At 36.1% G+C, this 20,256-nt stretch overlaps 1 protein-coding gene across 1 annotated transcript in view; it reads right to left on the bottom strand.

The window, feature by feature from the left end:
• The window catches only part of lgr4 (leucine-rich repeat containing G protein-coupled receptor 4), a 60,953-nt gene that overhangs the window by 6,826 nt on the left and 33,871 nt on the right, over positions 1 to 20,256 (bottom strand). The window contains exons 5-14 of the mRNA XM_048184412.1: positions 19,419 to 19,490; positions 6,333 to 6,548; positions 4,941 to 5,012; positions 3,690 to 3,758; positions 3,122 to 3,193; positions 2,924 to 2,995; positions 1,724 to 1,792; positions 1,426 to 1,497; positions 650 to 715; positions 462 to 533 (exon numbers count right to left, since the gene is read on the bottom strand). Of these exons, the coding sequence (XP_048040369.1) occupies positions 462 to 533; positions 650 to 715; positions 1,426 to 1,497; positions 1,724 to 1,792; positions 2,924 to 2,995; positions 3,122 to 3,193; positions 3,690 to 3,758; positions 4,941 to 5,012; positions 6,333 to 6,548; positions 19,419 to 19,490 (852 nt within the window). The remainder of the gene's footprint in view (positions 1 to 461; positions 534 to 649; positions 716 to 1,425; positions 1,498 to 1,723; positions 1,793 to 2,923; positions 2,996 to 3,121; positions 3,194 to 3,689; positions 3,759 to 4,940; positions 5,013 to 6,332; positions 6,549 to 19,418; positions 19,491 to 20,256) is intronic.

The following is a 20,256-nucleotide window of genomic DNA, read 5'->3' as shown; positions in this document are numbered from 1 at the left end:
ATTATAATAATATCAATAATAATTATTATCTTCGTCATCAAAATATACAATACATCAAGTAATGAAGTTTATTAGACTCCATACAGAACCTATTAATACGACTCTATTGAACACTATTCTAACTGGTTAATTTCGGTAATCTATGGCCAGCTGTTTTTATATGATGAGCACTTAATTGCATAATTGACAAACTGCAAATAATTTCCTATAGAACTGTGCTACTTTCAGGTCTCTCTGTTGTATCACACTCTTTCTCTTTCTTCTCACAAAATGAAATCTTTCAGTGAATTCAAATCAATATTTCATGTCCATTTATTTATTTATGTGGTAAGTAGCTGTATAATACATGGAATAAAACTGGTCACCCTATCTGGGATCATTCTGTGATAATGACCTGCTAATTATACATTATCATTTGCATATACACACATTTATGGATCACAGTAACCGTTATTACTCACAGCACTCTTAGGCTAGTCATGCCCTGGAAAGTTCCTCTGTCTATCTGCTGGATTTGGTTATGCTGTAAACTTCTGTTGAACACATAATAAAAAAAAAAAAAAGTCAATGCCTATTCATAAACCTAACTCAAATGTCAGTACTTAACAGTCTAAGCAGTAGAAAAACGTAGCACGATCACAAAACTTACACGTCCTGCAGTCTAACACAGCCCTGAAAGGACGGCAGGTCTTCAATCTCATTATAGGAAAGATCTCTGTCAGAACATACACACAATTGTTGAGACACTGAGCTTGTGAGGAATGGAAATGTTTTGATGATTTTAGACAGGAACTAAAGGATGTGTGATGTGTTACAGCAGTCAGGCTGGGAGCAGGCCTGCCTCTGGCTCGCTCTCCTCCGGGAGGTCATTAGACATCACTTTAAAACGTCCCCCTGCAGCTGTGCCTCTGACAGGCCACTGCGCACAGGCCTGTGAGGTGGATGATGCTTGACTGACGCACACTGCGCTTGTGTGCGATGGAGTGTGTCTGTGTGTGTTTGAAGCTGAAGCGGAAAGGGGAGTGTACTGTTATGACTGACATGCCGAGCATATGTTAGTATCTTGAATGACAGCACCGGCTTGAAGGCTTTTCCGTGACTGTGTGTGAGTGTTTTGAGTGACAGCTAACCTTTGTGCATTAAGGGGCCTGTGACTGATGATTAATTACTGAGCGCTTAAGGCTATAACTGGCACATCACTGGGCGCTCATGGACATCTGACTGACATGTGTTACGAACTGTTTATGAGGGGTATGTCACTGCTTAAAAACATGCTTATGTGTGTGGTGGCATATTAGTTTATGGATACAAAGTGGCATTTAGTGCTAATATCCTTGTGTGTGTCTCTGATGTGTTATGCTGTTGTGTCAGCAGTATGAGTGGAACTGAATTATGAACCCTGTTTATGCATCAAGTATGACTTACAGTGTTCGGAGCACAGTCAGATCCTCACACAGGTCTGCTGGGATGTTTTTGATTTTAGTTCCTGTTAAAGTCCTGGACAACACAAGAGACACTAAATGTGAATTGTGTTTTTGTTTCATTTATATTGCAGTTTAAACTTTATTAAATGACTAGCCTTTAACTTTTGTAATTAATAGTCATTTCAGGCTGTGCTGTATGACATTTCCATATTAGGAAACCTTACATAAATGGTTTGCTGTTGATTTTATTGTAACTATACAATATGGTTGTATGTTTATGCCGTTTAAAATAAACTCACAGGCTTTCTAGATTTATTGTTCCAGTCAAGCTGGGGAAATCCTGCATCATACTGGCACCACGCAGCATTCTGAAATACATAAATTTAAGAAATTAAAACTCTGTGATCATCAGATAGTTAGAAAACCTCTATTCTATTAAAGCTCCAAATTTGAAGACAAATTATTTTTCACAATTAAAGTATCACATATACACTACCGTTCAGAAGTTTGGGATCGGTAAGATTTTAAAAGTAATATTGTGAAATATTATTACAGTTTAAAATAGCTGTTTTCTATTTGAATATATTTTACAAAGTAATTTATTCCTGTGATGGCAAAGCTGAACTTTCAGCATCATAGTCCATTCTTCAGTGTCACATGATCCTTCAGAAATCATTCTAATATGATGATTTGAAACATTTCTTAATATTATCAATGTTGAAAACAGTTGTGTACTTTTTTCAGGGTTCTTTGATGAATTCTTAGGATTCTTATTTTTTATTTTTTTTTTTAATTATTAAAATTTTAATTAAAGAAATTAATACTTTTATTCAGCAAGGATGCATTAAATCGATCAAAAGTTACAGTTAAGACATTTATAATGTTACAAAAGATTCTATTTCAAATAAACACTGTTCTTTTGAACTTTCTATTAATTGTACACAATAAATGTTTCTTGAGCAGCAAATCAGCATATTAGAATGATTTCTGAAGGGTCATGTGACACTGAAGACTGGAGTAATGATACTAAAAAATTTCAGCTTTGCCATCACAGGAATAAATCACAATTTACAATATTTTCAAATAGAAAACAGTTATTTTAAATTGTAATAATATTTCACAATATTACTGTTTTTATTGTATTTTTAATTAAATAAATGCAGCCTTGGTGAGCATACAAAACTTCTTTTAAAAACCTTAAAAATCTTACCGATCCCAAACCTTTGAACAGTAGTGTATGTCATTATATAGAAAAGTGCAATTCCTAAACATAATCTTTTGTGTTTCATGGAAGACAGAAAGTACTATACTGGTTTGGAACAACAACATTTAATTTTTGGGGTGAATAATAATTCCTATAAAGTTGAATAAATAAAAAACATTAAAGTAAGTAAACACTGTAGTATGGTCAGTCATTCAAACGCCTGCATGCTCATATGTTAATTGTGAGTGTCATTAATTCAGTTCCAGAACAATGATTGAATAATGATTCTGCTTACAGAGAGTGCAGGTCTGACAGGTTCTGGAAAGCAGTGGTTCCCACGAAGGAAAGAGGGTTGTCAAACAGATGGCTGAAGACATAATGGATGTTTATAGCCAAATAAATAAATAAATAAATAAATAAATAAATAAATCACAACAATATTTCAGTTTGACTGTGTGTGTGCTCCATGACAGTGGGATCAGCATTTGCTTACATTGTGCGTAGCAGGGGATTCCTACAGAAGGCTCCCTCGGGGATGGATGCGATGTTATTGCTATGAAATCCACTGGCAAACAGGGAAAAATTAAAATCATTATGAAATCATTAAGCTAAAAATGTTTAAGAAGCTCTGTGAGATGAGCACTCAGAGACATTCTCCCTCAGGATTCATAACTGCTACATCACTGATCACAGCTCAATATTATGAAGCATTTCTAATTCTCAACACTAGATGGCAGCTTGACACAAGCAATGTTTTTAAAGCTCTCTGGATTTCAAAACACAATGGTGATGAGGTTAACAGACAGACACCTGTTTGGGACCCATGATTTAAAGTGCATTATTAAACTGTTCTAATATTCCTTGCTTTTAAAATAACTCCCAAGGCGTTTCTTTTTATAACAATATAAAAATGCTGAAAGCAGCATCTGGAACTTCACAACAATTTCATTCTTTTTCCTCTCTGAAAAAGATTTTCAGAAATCCCCATTTTCTAACAACAGTGTTATAACACCAACCATGACTGTAAATGAGTTTGAATGTGTGTGTTTGGAGATACGCACAGTTCTTTCAGCTTGGGCAGTGTCTGAATGGCCTCTGGGAAGGTCTTCAGATTGTTGAAGTTTAGATCCCTAAAAGGAGACAGGGCAGATTAAAGTTATTCATATTAGAAAAAAACCTCCCATGAGCGAAACCATTACCTCCACTAATATAGGAAACTCTTTTTGCTCTTTATATTATTGCTGTACATTTACTAAAGCAGTATAATATGGATTTATTCTCTGTTTTAAAGACAGCCATAACTGAAGATCATTTTGGGCCAAACAACAGAAAAGGAGCAATCTGAAAGAAGGAGAAAACAAAAAATCTGTTGAGAGAAATCAACTCTGCTGTTTACAGAGGCCAGTCAGGACAACCGGTCTGCTGATTTCTTCAGTGTGTTATTGTTTGTCTCAGCTGCCACACGATACAACCTGGCATGATACTTCCTCTCTACCCCCTAATGCCCCCTGTCCGGTGTCCCACTCTCCTCCCCAGGGGCACAGGACGTTGGCGTGTCCTCATCCTGTCCTAATTATGGCCAGAATAAGTAAATAAAGCAGAGTCAGTGATGGCTATCTGCCTTCCCCTTCCCCTCGCCTCTTCCTCCCTGACGCGGTGGATGCTTGCTAAACGAACTGTGGTAAGTGGAGAGAGGCAATAAGGTAAAGCCGAAGGTCCTAAAAGACTCCTTTGTCCTTTATCAGTATACTGTAAATCCTGAATAACTCTATTCAGGCGCAGAAGACAGCAAACTTACTGCATCAGCATCTTTTTAAAGTGAACTATTAAGGGACTGTGTTCCTCTAAAGTCATAAACCTCTGCAAATACAAATTTTATTTAGACACTTGTCATATATAACATGCTTTTTATTCAAAGTGAAAAACATTACGCAACATTTCAGGTTTAAGGTTAGGGGTCTAGGTTCAATGGATAACTCAACCTTTGTCTCTGCTCACATACCAGTGAAGTATTTCATGTCTAGTGTGTTCTTTACTACACTGCAAACCTGTATTAAAATAAATGTCAGCTCAGGCATCCTTACAGAGAGCTCCCAATGTTCTCTGCAACCCTGAGTCTAGCAGAAGAGGGCGCTAGTGTAGCAGATACATATCATACCAAACACCGCACAGAGTAACTATACTTGTACCCACATACAATCTCTTGTAAAAATATGTAGTATGATGCTATTGATGACAGACCCACTCCAGCAGATTACAATCACTTTAATGACAGGAAGTGTGATTACATGTCTAAGTGAAGGGGAACTCACAATGTCTCCAGGTTGTCCAGCCCATTAAAGCAGTTTTTTCCAATCTCCTGAATCCGATTATTGTGTAGATGCCTGAACGACACGGACAAACAAGATTTTAGAAGCAATATTTATTTAGACACATTCATTTACACACAATCATTTTAAATTGGGATTCTAGCTGAACCAATAGGATTATAATTTTTTGATGTTATGTTGATAATTTATAAAGTTCGATAAAGTTATGTTGAATTTTGTCTAAATAAAATAAAACAAAATTATTTTAAATGCTAAAAGTGAATTTAGATATAACAATGTAGAGTATGAAAAATGGATATTTCCTTTGAATGTTGCTAATTATTACATTTAACAGCATGAATGTTTTTAAAGATTAACTTTGTGAGAAATATATGACCGCAAAGGTGATCTAAATATAAAAATAAGGGATATGAGTACATACTATTAAATATCCAATACCAACAAATATAGTACATTAAAAAAAAAATCTAATATCATTCATAATAAAGAAGGTACCCAATATAACACAAATCACTAATTTTAAGATGTACATTTTCTAGTGCACTTTTTTGATACTCCATTTAAAAATGAATATCATGCATTCATAATTTTAAAATGTACTTCCACACTGTGCTTTATTAGTTATATACAGAGTTCTGTGTGGAAAAAAAATACAGAAGGTGCTTAAAAGGGCCAGGATGCAATACAATGATAGATTATATAAAAGAATACATTTTATGTAATCTATGCAGAATTAATGGATCCATTTATAAATGTTCACATGACTAGGGATGACTAAGGGATGTCTATTTTGCTTGAATTTTCCAGTCATTAAAAAGATGCACTTCTCAGCAGAACATTAACATAAACATTTTCTCTGAACGGATAACTCCTCAGTCGTTTTGCTGAGCACTTCACCACACAGGTCTGTGTGTTTGTTCAGTCTACTTAACGGATTAATTGGCCTCCACTCCTAAGACAAATATTTTCCAGCAGCTGGAATGTAATTGGAAAATCAGACCCACAGAGAAGCTTCCAGAAGTGAGGCACAGAGAGAGAGAGAGCGAGAGAGAGAGAGAGAGAGAGAGAGGGGGGGGGGGGGGGGGGGTCTATAGCATCTGTTTGACTTTGCAAGACACAAGGGTCCATTTTGCTTTCCTGTTTTCTCTCTCTAAATTCGCCCATCCACACTGCTGTTTACCTGCCTGTGTACTTAACCATGTGCAAGTGTTTTTGTATGAGTGTTTTATGAGCCGCCTAGGACTACAGTTAGTGTAGCGCATTGATGGATTTAACTGACGTGTGGTAAAAGGCAACAGGGGAAGGTAAATTTATCAGTGTTAAAAGCAGGATGAATTCCTCTAGTGTATATGGCCGAAAGTGCACAGTACTCACAATACAACCAGGCTGGAGAGGTTGGCGAAGGCATTGTCTGGGATGTGTGTGATCCGGTTGAGGGCCAACGTCAGGGCCTGCAGGTTACTCTGGTGCTGTAGGGGGCCAACGGGAACCTCAGTCAGGCTGTTGTCATCCAACCAGAGGTGCCTGAGCTGCTGCAGTCCCTCAAAACTGTCCTCAGGCACTGAAGTGATGTGGTTAGCATCCAACCGCCTGCACAGAAATAGGAAGAGATTCAAGAAACCTGATGTGGATAGAGCATAAAAGAGCTGAAAACGCTTTTACATATTGAAACAGCCACTTCTACAGATACACCACTGGGAGAGCATGCATACTGGGAATAACAGTGTGCTGTCACATAGGTGCTAAAACATCAGTTAGCACTCAGTCTCTGCACACTGTGCTGTTAAAGAAACACAAGACGTTTCCATGATCTCACTACACTGGCCTTCCTTTTCACACAGCCCAGGTGGGAGCCCTGGCCCCACTCAGGGGCCCCTTCAATGGCTTTATGAGAAAAAGGAACCATACCTTTCAGGCCTCACGGCTTGTGACCGAAATAAACAGTGCTGTGGCAAATACTGTAGATGCTTAAAAGATCTGACTCAGTATGTATATACTTAACAAGTGTGTGTTGCGTATGACTTCAGTAGACTATGAATATAGCACACAAGTCATGTAGAGAATTTTCTATTTCTATTTTCTAAGTTAGGGCACTGAGAAATGGAATGGGAGCCAATCACTAGGAGGAAGGGGTTGATGGGTAATAACGGTGGGGTGGTGACTTCCTGTTTATAAATGGCTGACACTGACTAAGCTATACTCTCCCTGCCCTGTGATTATACAATTACAACACAAAAGACTAGGGTATGCGTAGGTGGAGATCTTAGTTAGAACAAGAAAAAATCCTTATTACCTTGCCACTGAAACAGGACAAAGCACAAAAACGAAGTTGAAACGCACACTCACTCACAAACGCTCTCTAACCAGACCATGTCGAACTGCCTACCTAGACATCCTAACTCAAATAGAACCTCATAAATGATGAAACTGACCTCACAACAGCGATTACTTTACCATGCCCACTGCTTTTTAAAGGTGCCATCGAACGTTTTTTTTACAAGATGTAATATAAGTCTAAGGTGTCCCCTGAATGTGTCTGTGAAGTTTCAGCTCAAAATACCCCATAGATTTTTTAAATTCATTTTTTTAACTGCCTATTTCGGGGCATAATTAGAAATGCGCCGATTCAGATTGCGGCCCCTTTAAATGCTCACGCTCCCCGCCCACGGAGCTCGCGCTTGCCTTAAACAGTGCATAAACAAAGTTTACACTGCTAATATAACCCTCAAAATGGATCTTTACAAAGTGTTCGTCATGCATACTGCATGCATGCGTCGGATTATGTGAGTATGGTATTTATTTGGATGTTTACATTTGATTCTGAATGAATTTGAGGCTGTGATCCATGGCTAATGGCTAATGCTACACTGTTGGAGAGATTTATAAAGAATGAAGTTGTGTTTATGAATTATACAGACTGCAAGTGTTTAATAATGAAAATAACGACGGCTCTTGTCTCCGTGAATACAATAAGAAACAATGGTAACTTTAACCACATTTAACAGTACATTAGCAACATGTTAACGAAACATTTAGAAAGACAGTTTACAACATCACTAAAAATATCATGTTATCATGGATCATGTCAGTTATTATCGCTCCATCTGCCATTTTTCGCTATTGTTCTTGCTTGCTTACCTAGTCTGATGATTCAGCTGTGCACATCTAGACGTCCTGTCCTTGTCTAATGCTTTGAACATGAGCTGGCATATGCAAATATTGGGGGCGTACACCCCGACTGTTACGTAACAGTCGGTGTTATGTTCTTTGGAGGTCTTTTAAACAAATGAGATTTATATAAGAATGAGGAAACAATGGTGTTTGAGACTCACTGTATGTCATTTCCATGTACTGAACTCTTGTTATTCAACTATGCCAATATAAATTCAATTTTTAATTCTAGGGCACCTTTAAAGGCGGTACCAAACAATATGATGTCACAAGTTGGATCGCTTGCTGATCTGCCTGATAATTTTGGAATAAATTACTTCAAATTTATCATGCAAAAAACAGCACATGTATTTTTATGAGGCTGTTATGTTGAAACACTAAATATAACAGTAGAAGATGAGAAAACACCCAAATATTGAGTAAAAAAAAAAGTCTATTCTTAATTAGACTGAGCTATTTCTATTGGCACTTTTCAGTCTTAAAGGGTTAGTTCACCCAAAAATGAAAATTATGTCATTAATGACCCGTAAGACGTCCGTTCACCTTCGGAACACAGTTTAAGATATTTTAGATTTAGTCTGAGAGCTTTCTGTCCCTCCATTGAAAATGTATGTACGGTATACTGTCCATGTCCAGAAAGGTAATAAAAACATAATCAAAGTAGTCCATGTGACATCAGTGGGTTAGTTAGAAGTTTTTGAAGCATCGGAAATACATTTTGGTCAAAAAAATAACAAAAACTACGACTAAAATATCTAAAATCTAAAATATCTTAAACTGTGTTCCGAAGATGAACGACGGTCTTATGGGTTTGGAACGACATGAAGGTGAGTCATTAATGACATAATTTTCATTTTTGGGTGAACTAACCCTTTAAGTCATTATTATATTTATAGTGCTGTGTCTGCCATCTTGGATAGACTTTTTTATTTCTTTCACTGAGCTTGTCTCAGTTGCATTCTATGCAAAAGATACAGTTCACAACATGAAGGTGCATATGATGCCTTAAAATTCTGCATAGTCAGTTCTTTATTTGGGAACAGAAACACACAGTTAGACAAACGGTGTGGAGCTCTCTGTGTAATGGAAATATATTACAGAGGTCCTGTGGATTTACCAAATGAAAATATAAACAGCTCATAATTGTTCACAATAGTCCTGCCTGGAATAGTGTGTGTATAGTGTACTGTAAGCTTAGTCTCGCTTGTTAAATAAACTTTTTTGTGTTCTCTCAGGCCATTCTGGGAAAGGAGGACTAAAGATCGCACATGTTCTACGAATGAACCAATAGCAAGTGAAACCAGTTTTCTTGCATATACTTTTCCCTTTTTTTAATCTAAGTGCAATGCTTTAGAAAAATTTTCAGCACTTCGAGGCATTTGTGAACTAGAGTGAGAGATCTTCTAAACTGACGTGTGCCTTGGATATGAACTCTGGCTCACTTTCGGCTTTGGCATGTTTAAGAATGTTTAGTTCTCCGCTCTACACAGACATGAAGCTCACACAATGGGCATAATGTGGGGCCGGTGAGTGATAAGTAAACTGAAATCACTTCATGAATGACACAATTATACAGTCCCTAAAACGGATGGTTAATTTGCGAATGAAACCGAATCAATATTCAGGAGTCGAGAGATGGATCTTATCTATGGAGATATGGATCTGTCAGCTGCAGCTGAAGTCTGTGCATGCTGCTTGTTTTGAACATGCAGATCTGGGCATGTCCACATCAGCCACTGCCAAAGCTGAGCGTGCACACACTGACAAACACATGTAGTACGAGATTCACAGCGAGTCAAAAGGGTTGGGTGGCATAGATGACAGAGAGGGTATTATTTAAGATGTATATCTACAAGGAAACATTTGGCCACAAGAACTGTTGTAATGTAACACATTAGCAGCTCAGCTTTTGTTAAGATTTATTACTTTATAAGCTATTTCTAAAACACACCAGTTCATAGCTTTAACGCTCAAGGAGACTGAAGGATAATTATTTGTGATAACGAATTGCTCTCTGGTCTGTTAACTGGCAAACCACAGAATTGACTTTTGAGGTTAGAAGGCAGCGACCTTTACCAGATCACTGCAAACTGTGGCACAGACGGCCACTTGAAATTATAGATGGACGTAAGATTATAATTGTGGTTTTGGAAACAGTTTGAGTGAGGAGAGGCAGTCGTATTTCTAGAGTATATCCATAAAATCAGCTGCTATAACAAGGGATGCAAAGAAATTTTAGCCACCCGAAATGTTTTAACATTCTATTTTAGAGAAAAAACGAAATGGAAACAGTTACTTTAACATTCAATAACAGAATCACTGGCATGAACAAAAAAAGCAGTGTACACTTGAAATGATCCAGATTTAATGAGATTTAATGTAAACACATGGCTGTTAATAGGTGATGTATTGAGAGAAAAGAGGTTGTGTTTTATAGCTGAGACGTTTTTTTTTTTTTTCCAAGAAATTAATACTTTTCTTCAGCAAGGATGCATTAAATTGATCAAAAGTGACAGTAAAAGCATTTATTTAACAAAAGAATTAGATTTTAAATTAATGCTTTTTCTTTTGAACTTTCTTTTGATCAAAGAATTCTGAAAAAAATTATTATGGCAGCAAAACGGCAACTGTTTTCAACATTGATAATAATAATAAATGTTTCTTGAGCACCAAATTAGAAAATTAGAATGATCTCTGGAGGATCATGTGACACTGAAGACTTTATTGTATTTTTGATCAAATCATTGAAGCCTTAGTAAGCAGACTTTTCAAAAAAAAAAAAAAAAAAAAAAAAGTTTACTGTCCCCAAATTTTTAAATGGAAGTGTATAAGTGCAGTCATTCGACATAAACCCACTGTAATACATGTAACATTCACACCTGCCTATAATATCAGGGCTCAACTCTAAGGATTTTTTTCCTGGTCCAGGCAGGATGGTTCTGATTTTTACCTGCCCTGCTAAAATGTACAAAAAAGTAATTGTCTTATTTTATTTTTTTTTTTTTGCTTTAAGATTTTCGGGTAGATCTAACAGGTAAATATATAGAAAGCGAATAATTTCTTAAATAATTTCTGTATCTGTGGAGTTAATAAACACTGCAGAATTCACAGCATAAATTATAAAGTGATTATAGATTAATCCTTATTAAAGAAACAAAACTGATTCAGTCAAGAAAAGTGAGTGATTTTCTCTTTCTCTTTTGTTCTTTGATTAACATTAATGACAGATAGCAGCAGGTTTATTAAGCTGCTGTCACTTTAAGACCAGCACACATCCTATTTTCTGAGACACATTCCATTTCCTTACAACTCTTTACGTTCATTTAACAGTTTTCGCCCTGTCTGTGAAACCAGGCCTTTAACTCTTTTAAGACTGCTTATGAGGATACTCACCAATAATGGGCATTTCGACATCATTTTGTGCGTTTCGTTCAACTGCAAAAGCAAACTCAATGCGGTACTGGCGCGCTGTCTGAAGCAGCATTGTGCAAGTGTTTTAGGTGTTTGTTCACAGAGAGCCACTTCAAAGACAGCATGCCAGTATCATTTACTCACCCTCAAGTTGTCCCAAACCTGTTTGAATTCCTTTCCTCTTCTGAACACAAAAAAAGATATTTTGAAGAATGTCGGTAACCAAATAGTTGATAAACCCTACTGACTTCCATAGTGTGTGTGTGTGTGTGTATATATATATATATATATATATATATATATATATATTTTTTTTTTTTTTTTTTTTTTTTTTTTTCTTCTTCTTCTTCTTCTTCTTCCCCCATACTATGGAAGTCAAAGGGCCCCATCAACTGTTTGGTTACCCATATTCTTTAAAATATCTTCTTTTGTGTTCAGAAGAATAAAGAAATTCATACAGATTTGGAACAATTTGAGGGTGACAATGATGACAATTTCCATTTTTGGGTATAAAATTAATAAAGATCAGTTATTTTAAACAAAGGCTATTTTAAAATGAGGATTTTCAGTTTTTGGTATCAGCTTTCAGCCAGAATATTCAGTTTAGGCAAAGAATTTTCATTTCAGTGCATCACTAGCTACAACCAAAAAATGTATTCACCAAGAGGCTATCAAACAATTGTAATAAAGCAGAATTGGTAAAACAAAGGGTTTTTCCCTGGTGTTTTCTACAGGCTTTGTCTCTGCCTTGCTTCCCACAGCAATGTCACTGTAATTAGGAAGTGTTTTTTGGTAGCCTGATTAGCGCAGCTGAAGAACCTGTGTAGAAAGCCTGCAGGGTGAACATAAACCCAAAGGACTGCACCCTTCCCTCTCTCTCATATGTCCCTGATCTTTGGCCTCTGCTCTGACTACATCCCACTGCTCTGACTACATCCCACTCTTTCCCTCATCAACCATGCTGAGGGGCAGAAGGCACATTGATTGGCAGGTCATTCTCCTTATCCAAAAGCAGGTGGACTGTGCCAAAACACATTACTTTAGCACCACAGGGAAAAAGAGAGGAAAAACACACAACATGAGGGGGTGAAATAGAGAGAGACAGAGAGATCTGGAGAGGTGATAATGGTTGAAAACCTGATTTTTTAAACATACATTGTCCCACAGCAGAAACAGCAGTTGGACTATAACTCATTGAGACAAAGTTAGAGGACAGACACACAGACACAAAAACAAAACAACGCATAGTTACAGGAACTCTAATGCATCCAAGACATTGCCATGAAAACATTGCCTAAGTATTACTTCCATTAGAATTAAATTCATTACATTTTATTTATTGAAACATTATACAGGCAACTGAGAAAATGAAAAGGAAACAAACTATTTTTAAACAATGTGCCAATCATATGTATCAGCCAATAAATTTGATCATCTCGATTATCCATCCATCCATCCATCCATCCATCCATCCATCCATCCATCCATCCATCCATCCATCCATCCATCCGACCAACCAACCATCCGACCAACCAACCAACAAATAAATAAATATACACATATACAGCAATGCAAAAACATCAAACTTAATATTAAATATTGTGCTTTTTGTTTTAGTGTTTTCTCCTTACAATTGGAACCTTTATGAGCGCAGGAAGATAGTACAGTATGGGTAGTTTATCATATACAAAATAATATTTCTTAATTATCTAGATATCAACCAGTCTTTAATTTCATATTAAGAACTTGTTTATAAAGAATACGGTTTCATTCAAAGTTGGTTAATTGTTAGTGTTTTAAAACAAGGACTAAGAAAAAAACCTACTAAACCATCTGTATTGACACGCTGTTCTAAGTAATTACCTTTTGAAATTTTCATTAATATATAAGGGAAAATATACATTTTAGGTGACTGGTCACCAAAAAAAAAAATGTTCGCCTTTGTAATCACCCTTTTGCCGTCACAAGTAAACTACTTCTCAAAGTTTGTGGTTGGTAAGATATTTTAATGTTTTTGAAAGAAGTCTCTTATGCTCACCAAGGCTGCCTTTATTTGATCAAATATTTTAAAATGTAATGTCTTCCTGTGATGGCAAAGCTGAATTTTTACCAGACATACTGACATTTTTCTAATATGCTGACTTGGCACTCAAGAAAGTCTTATAGACCAATTTGGTGTTTGCAAACAGTGATGACATTTTTTATGGGCGGAGCCTACCTGGTTGCAGAAAATGACAGTTGAGCAGTAGCAGTCTATGGAAGCCACGAAATAAAAGAATAAAAAAAAGTTAATTTCGAGTTTATATCTCACAATTCTGACTTTTATTTCTCGCAAACCTGAGTTTATATCTCACATTTCTTACAAAGAAAAACAGAATTGTGAGATATGCTCGTTATCCTGTAACTCGTTATACTCGTTTTCTGAATTGCAATTTATCCCGCAATTCTGACTTTTTTCCCCTCAGAATTGTGGCCGAACTGAGAGTCATAAACACGCAAATGCAAGAAAAAAAGTCAGAATTGTGAAATAAAAATTTTATAGACTATGTTTAAAATTTATCTATGTAAAATGTTATAGGTTTAAATATTATTTCATGCTGTAACTGCTATGTATGTATGACCTCTGAACTGCATATGTGAATATTATGTAGACTTACTGTTTACATCAAATTCCTGCTTTAATAGTAGACTAATCCTTGCAGGTGTCATCAGTCCAGTCTGTGAAACGTCTCCGTTTAGCTTCAAAGTACGTTTTCAACGATGGTTTTCTTTAAAAATGAAGACTATATTTTTTTGCATTCCGATTCCAACATCCAGAGGCACAACAAAACTTTTTTCTCTTATTCTGTGGATTTTGCACATTTTCCTCCAATTGCTACCGCTATTTTTCTGCAACCACTATGCGCGCGCAGCTGCAAGTGACGTAATTGTGACGTCTGCTCCAAAGAAGTCTATTATTAGGGCTGGCCCTAATAAAACGGATCACAAAACTCACGGTTCGGATCATATCACGGTTATTAAGTCACGGATCGGATCATTTTTCGAATCAGCACAAAAAAAAAAAAAAAAAAAAAAAAAAAATAATAATAATAATAATAATTGGGGGTGGGGGGTAACTTTGCATTTATTACTTAGCCCACTTTAACTACTCCGATACCACAGCAGAAACTACTTGCCTAACTAATACATTATTAAAGGTGCCCTAGAACGTTCTTTCACAAGATGTAATATAAGTCTAAGGTGTCCCCTGAATGTGTCTGTGAAGTTTCAGCTCAAAATACCCCATAGATTTTTTTTAATTCATTTTTTTAACTGTCTATTTTGGGGCATCATTAACTATGCACCGATTCAGGCTGTGGTCCCTTTAAATCGCGTGCTCCTCGCCCCCCGAGCTCTCGATTTTAATACAGTGCATTTACAAAGTTCACATAGCTAATATAACCCTCAAATGGATCTTTACAAGATGTTCGTCATGCATGCTGCATGCATGCTTCGGATCATGTGAGTATAGTATTTATTTGGATGTTTACATTTGATTCTGAATGAGTTTGATAGTTCTCTGTGGCTAAAGCTAACATTACACACTGTTGGAGAGATTTATAAAGAATGAAGATGTGTTTATGCATTATACAGACTGCAAGTGTTTAAAAATGAAAATAGCGACGGCTCTCTTGTCTCCGTGAATACAGCAATAAACGATAGTCCACATTTAACAGTACATTAACAACATGCTAACGAAACATTTATAAAGACAATTTACAAATATCACTAAAAATATCATGTAATCATGGATCATGTCAGTTATTACTCCATCTGCCATTTTTCGCTATAGTCTTTGCTTGCTTACCTAGTCTGATGATTCAGCTGTGCACATCCAGACGTTAATACTGGCTGCCCTTGTGTAATGCCTTGAACATGAGCTGGCATATGCAAATATTGGGGGCGTACATATTAATGATCCCGACTGTTACGTAACAGTCGGTGTTATGTTGAGATTCACCTGTTTTTCTGAGGTCTTTTAAACAAATGAGATTTACATAAGGAGGAGGAAACAATGGAGTTTGAAACTCAATGTATGTCATTTCCATGTACTGAACTCTTGTTATTCAACTATGCCAAGGTAAATTCAATTTTTGATTCTAGGGCACCTTTAAAGGCAAGTGAACAGACTGTAAAAAGAACAAATACACCAATTACAAGCATAGATAAATACAACATAAAGTATAAGGTGTTTGTGTACAGAAATGTAATTAATGTAAAATGACACTGTTTACTGTATACATTTAACATAGATTAATCTTTGTTAAAGCTGCGTTTTGTTGTTTGATTTACATGACAGACAACAGCAAGTATTTATAGGTTGCTGTCACTTTAAGAGTGAGACCCCATGCACGCACACATCTGATAGATACTCATCCAATAGATACACATCCAAATTCTCACCTCGTTCAATTAAGACATAACCGAATGTGTTTACAACAATACTTGCCGAGAGGGGTATTTTGACTGACATAATGCGTGTATGTGTCCATCCAAGTGCATTGAGAACGTGAAAGAGAAATCAATTTGGAGTTCGTGAGCTATCTTAAACGCGCCTCTCTCTCTGTGTGTGTGTGTGCGCGCGAGCCTTGTATGTGCGTCTGTGCGCACCAATACTAGCGTGGGGTGCGATACAGAATTAAATCCTCTTTTGCCTCTTCTAGCGCTGGAATGGTTTTATATCTATTTAATGTGTAAACTAGCAAGACAAAACACGTGCAAATGATAACCTTTCACTCTATTGCAGTTAAACTTGCAACTGATCCGCGATCACATGCGTGCCAAACCGTGGGGCTTGGTCCGAACGGATCACGGATCAACAACGATCCATTTAACCACTATATATATATATATATATATATATATATATATATATATATATATATATATATATATATAGAGAGAGAGAGAGAGAGAGAGAGAGAGAGAGAGAGAGAGAGAGAGAGAGAGAGAGAGAGTGAGTTGTGGCCAGAATTATTGGCACCCTTCATAAATATGATGAAAGATGACTCTAAAAATAAATCTGCATTGTTTATCCTTTTGATCTTTAATTAAAAAAATTAGCAAAAATCTAACCTTTCATTGAAGGAAAAGAATTGAAAGTGGGGGGGAAATAACATTATGAAATAAATATTTTTCTCCAAAACACGTTGACCACAATTATTGGCACCCTTTTATTCAATTCTTTTTGCAACCTCCTTTTGCCAAGAGAACAGCTCTGTGTCTTCTTCTATAATGCCTGATGAGTTTGGAGAACACCTGACAAGAGATCAGAGACCATTCCTTCATACAGAATCTCTCCAGATCCTTCAGATTCCCAGCTCCATGTTGGTGCTTCTTCTCTTCAGGTCACTCCACTCATTTTCTTTAGGGTTCAGGTCAGGGGACTGGGATGGCCATGTCAGAAGCTTCATTTTGTGCTCAGTGACAGATTTTTGTGCTGGTTTTGATGTTTGTTTTGGATCATTGTCCCGACGGATGATCCAACCATGATCAGGTTTTGATTTTTTATCTGTTGGTATTTGATAGAATCCATGATACCATGTATCTGAACAAGATGTCCAGGACCTCCAGCAAAAAAATAGGCCCACAACATTAAAGATCCAGCAGTATATTTAACCGTGGGCATGGGGCACTTTTTATCCATGTGTGCACCAAACCCATCTGGTGGGTTTGCTGCCAAGAAGCTCTTGTTTTAGTTTCATCTGACCATAGAAGCCGGTCCCGTTTGAAGTTCCAGTCTTGTCTGACAACTGAATATGCTGGAGATTGTTTCTGGATGAGAGCAGAGGATTTTTCTTGAAACCCTCCCAAACAACTTGTGGGGATGTAGGTGCTTTTGATAATTTTTTTTTGGCTTTCTGAGATTCAAGACTCAACTAATCTCTGCAATTCTCCAGCTGTGATCCTTGGAGAGTCTTTGGCCACTCAAACATTCCTCCTCACCGTGCATTAGGATGATTTAGGCACACAACCTCTTCCAGGCAGATTTGTAACATCTTTAGTTGATTGGAACTTCTTAATTATTTCTCTGATAGTGGAAACGGGGATTTTCAATGTTTAGGTATTTTCTTACAGCCACTTTCTATTTTGTGAAGCTCGACAATCTTTTGCTGCACATCAGAACTATATTCTTTGGTTTTACTCATTGTGATGAATGATTAAGGGAATTTGGCCTTTGTGTTTCCTCATGTTTATACTCATGTGGAACAGTAAGTCATGGCTGGACAATTTCATGTTCATGATCACCCTGGTGAGCTAAAAAAAAAAAATGGGAATATACTTCAGAGATATTTTACTCAAATTCTAGGGGTGCCAATAATTGTGGCCAACGTGTTTTGGAGAAAAACATTTATTTCTTAATGTTATTTTCCCCCCACTTTCAATTCTTTTCCTTCAATGAAAGGTTAGATTTTTGCTAATTTTATGAATTAAAGATCAAAAGGATAAACAATGTAGATTTATTTTTAGAGTCATCTTTGATCATATTTATGAAGGGTGCCAATAATTCTGGCCACAACTGTATATTATATATATATATATATATATATATATATATATATATATATATATATATATATATATATATATATATATATATATATATATATATATATATATATACACACACACACACACACATACATATACATACACACACATTAAATAGATATATATTCTTAGGAGAATACTAAACCATAATTATATATAGTAAACCGTTTATTATATATAGGGGTAATATAGCCTATATACACCAGCAAAAGTAATGATTATGAATGTGTCAGGACATTTTAATTATTTAATAATAAATAGGACATTTTAATTATTTAATAATAAACTAATGTTTGAGTCAGTGTCGGCTGCAAAGGTAAAGTTCCACAGTATAGTGAACGCGCCTATAGAGAGAAATGCACCTTTCTTGGATTGCATAAGCAGAGAGTATTTCTTTTTGATTTGAATTGGTTTGTTTAAAAGTAGACATTTCAAGCTTTCTATAGATATTTCTCATGTCTGTGAGGCAAGTAGCCTATACGCTGAGTTTCGTTTCATTTGAGTTTTAATTTTTTTTTTTCTTTCTGCGACTAACCAACTAATAACATTTTTGGTCAACTAAGCCTCTTCTAGTCGATTAACGATTAGTCAACTATTAAGGGGCAGCCCTATGCATCACTATTTTCTTGTCAACGTCAAGATTTCAGGTCAAAATTAACATTAATATATAAAGGGAAAATAAACATTTTAGGTAACTGGTCACCATAAAACTTTTCATCATTGTAATCACCCGTCACAAGTAAACTACCATTCAAAAGTTTGGGGTTGGTAAGATTTTTTAGGCTGCCTTTATTTGATCAAAAAAAAAAAAAAAAAAAAAAATATATATATATATATATATATATATATATATATATATATATATATATATATATATATATATATATATATATATATATATATATATAGTGAAATATTATTATTTATCAATTTAACTTTCTCTTTGTATACATTTTAAATTTTGATGGCAAAGCTGAATTATCAGCTGCCATTACTACAATCATGCTAATATGCTGATTTGGTGCTCAAGAAACATCTTATTATCAATGTTACCAGTTGTGCTATATTTTGGCATGATTATTTGATTAACAGGAAAATAATTTATTTGAAATATATATTTTTTTAACAGTGTAACAAGTAACATGTCTTTACTGTCACTTTTGATCAATGTATCCTTAAAAGTGCACATTAAAAAAAAAATACTGTACATATCGTTTGAACAGTAGTGTAAATTGAAATATATTTGTTCTAGAAGGAGAGAGAAAGAAAGCAGATGGAGATGCTTACAAAGACTGCAGGGCATGGAGATTCTTGAGAGCTGCACTGGGGACAGTCCTCAACTGATTGTTCTGAAGCATCCTGAAAAATACACAACACTATAATTATTTACTGTATTCACCTCTATGACACATCTGTCTGATATCACAGCACAACACAATACATATACACTTCTCTACAACATTTCTTCACACATAAGCCCAGATAACCACAGTACGAGCTCTAGTGTTGATGTAGTATGTTTTTATGTGTGTGTGTGTGTCTTGTTCTGAGCTAATCACAGTGCATATCTTGCTTCCTCTACACTATCAGCTCTCTGGCGTCACTCAAATGGCATAGGCCACAAGGACAGCTTTTCCCATTTAGTGCCAGGCCACAGCACACACACAACTACACACTAACACACATATATAGTCACATGTACACACAGCCCAGCCAAGAGGCATTCATAAACGCATGACCACAGTAAATAAAAACTGGTCCCAAATCATCTCCAACATCTACAGCTCCAAAGCCCTTGGCTTTTGGTCCACAATCAGTTTCCCTAACTCATTCCCAATTTCCCACAACAATGTCTGGATGAGCCTGTAACAGCACTGTGGGGCAGGAAGAGGAAAAATTAGCTTTATGTAAAGCATGGCTGAGGGGACCAGGCAGCTGATAAGCTGCATTTGAATTGGCTCACAAACACCTGAAGGACAAAATATGAGTTAGAGCAAAGAGAAAGAGAGGAAGAATGCATCACGATGAAATGTACTCCATCAGACACTGACAGACTTGCTGATCCAGTAGCAATGAAATTCCTGTTAGTTACACAACACCATTTAACAACTCAACAAAACACACA

This window comes from Megalobrama amblycephala, linkage group LG3 (assembly GCF_018812025.1).
Source record: "Megalobrama amblycephala isolate DHTTF-2021 linkage group LG3, ASM1881202v1, whole genome shotgun sequence".
Taxonomy (NCBI): domain Eukaryota; kingdom Metazoa; phylum Chordata; class Actinopteri; order Cypriniformes; family Xenocyprididae; genus Megalobrama; species Megalobrama amblycephala.
This window is presented reverse-complemented; position numbering and strand designations above follow the sequence as displayed.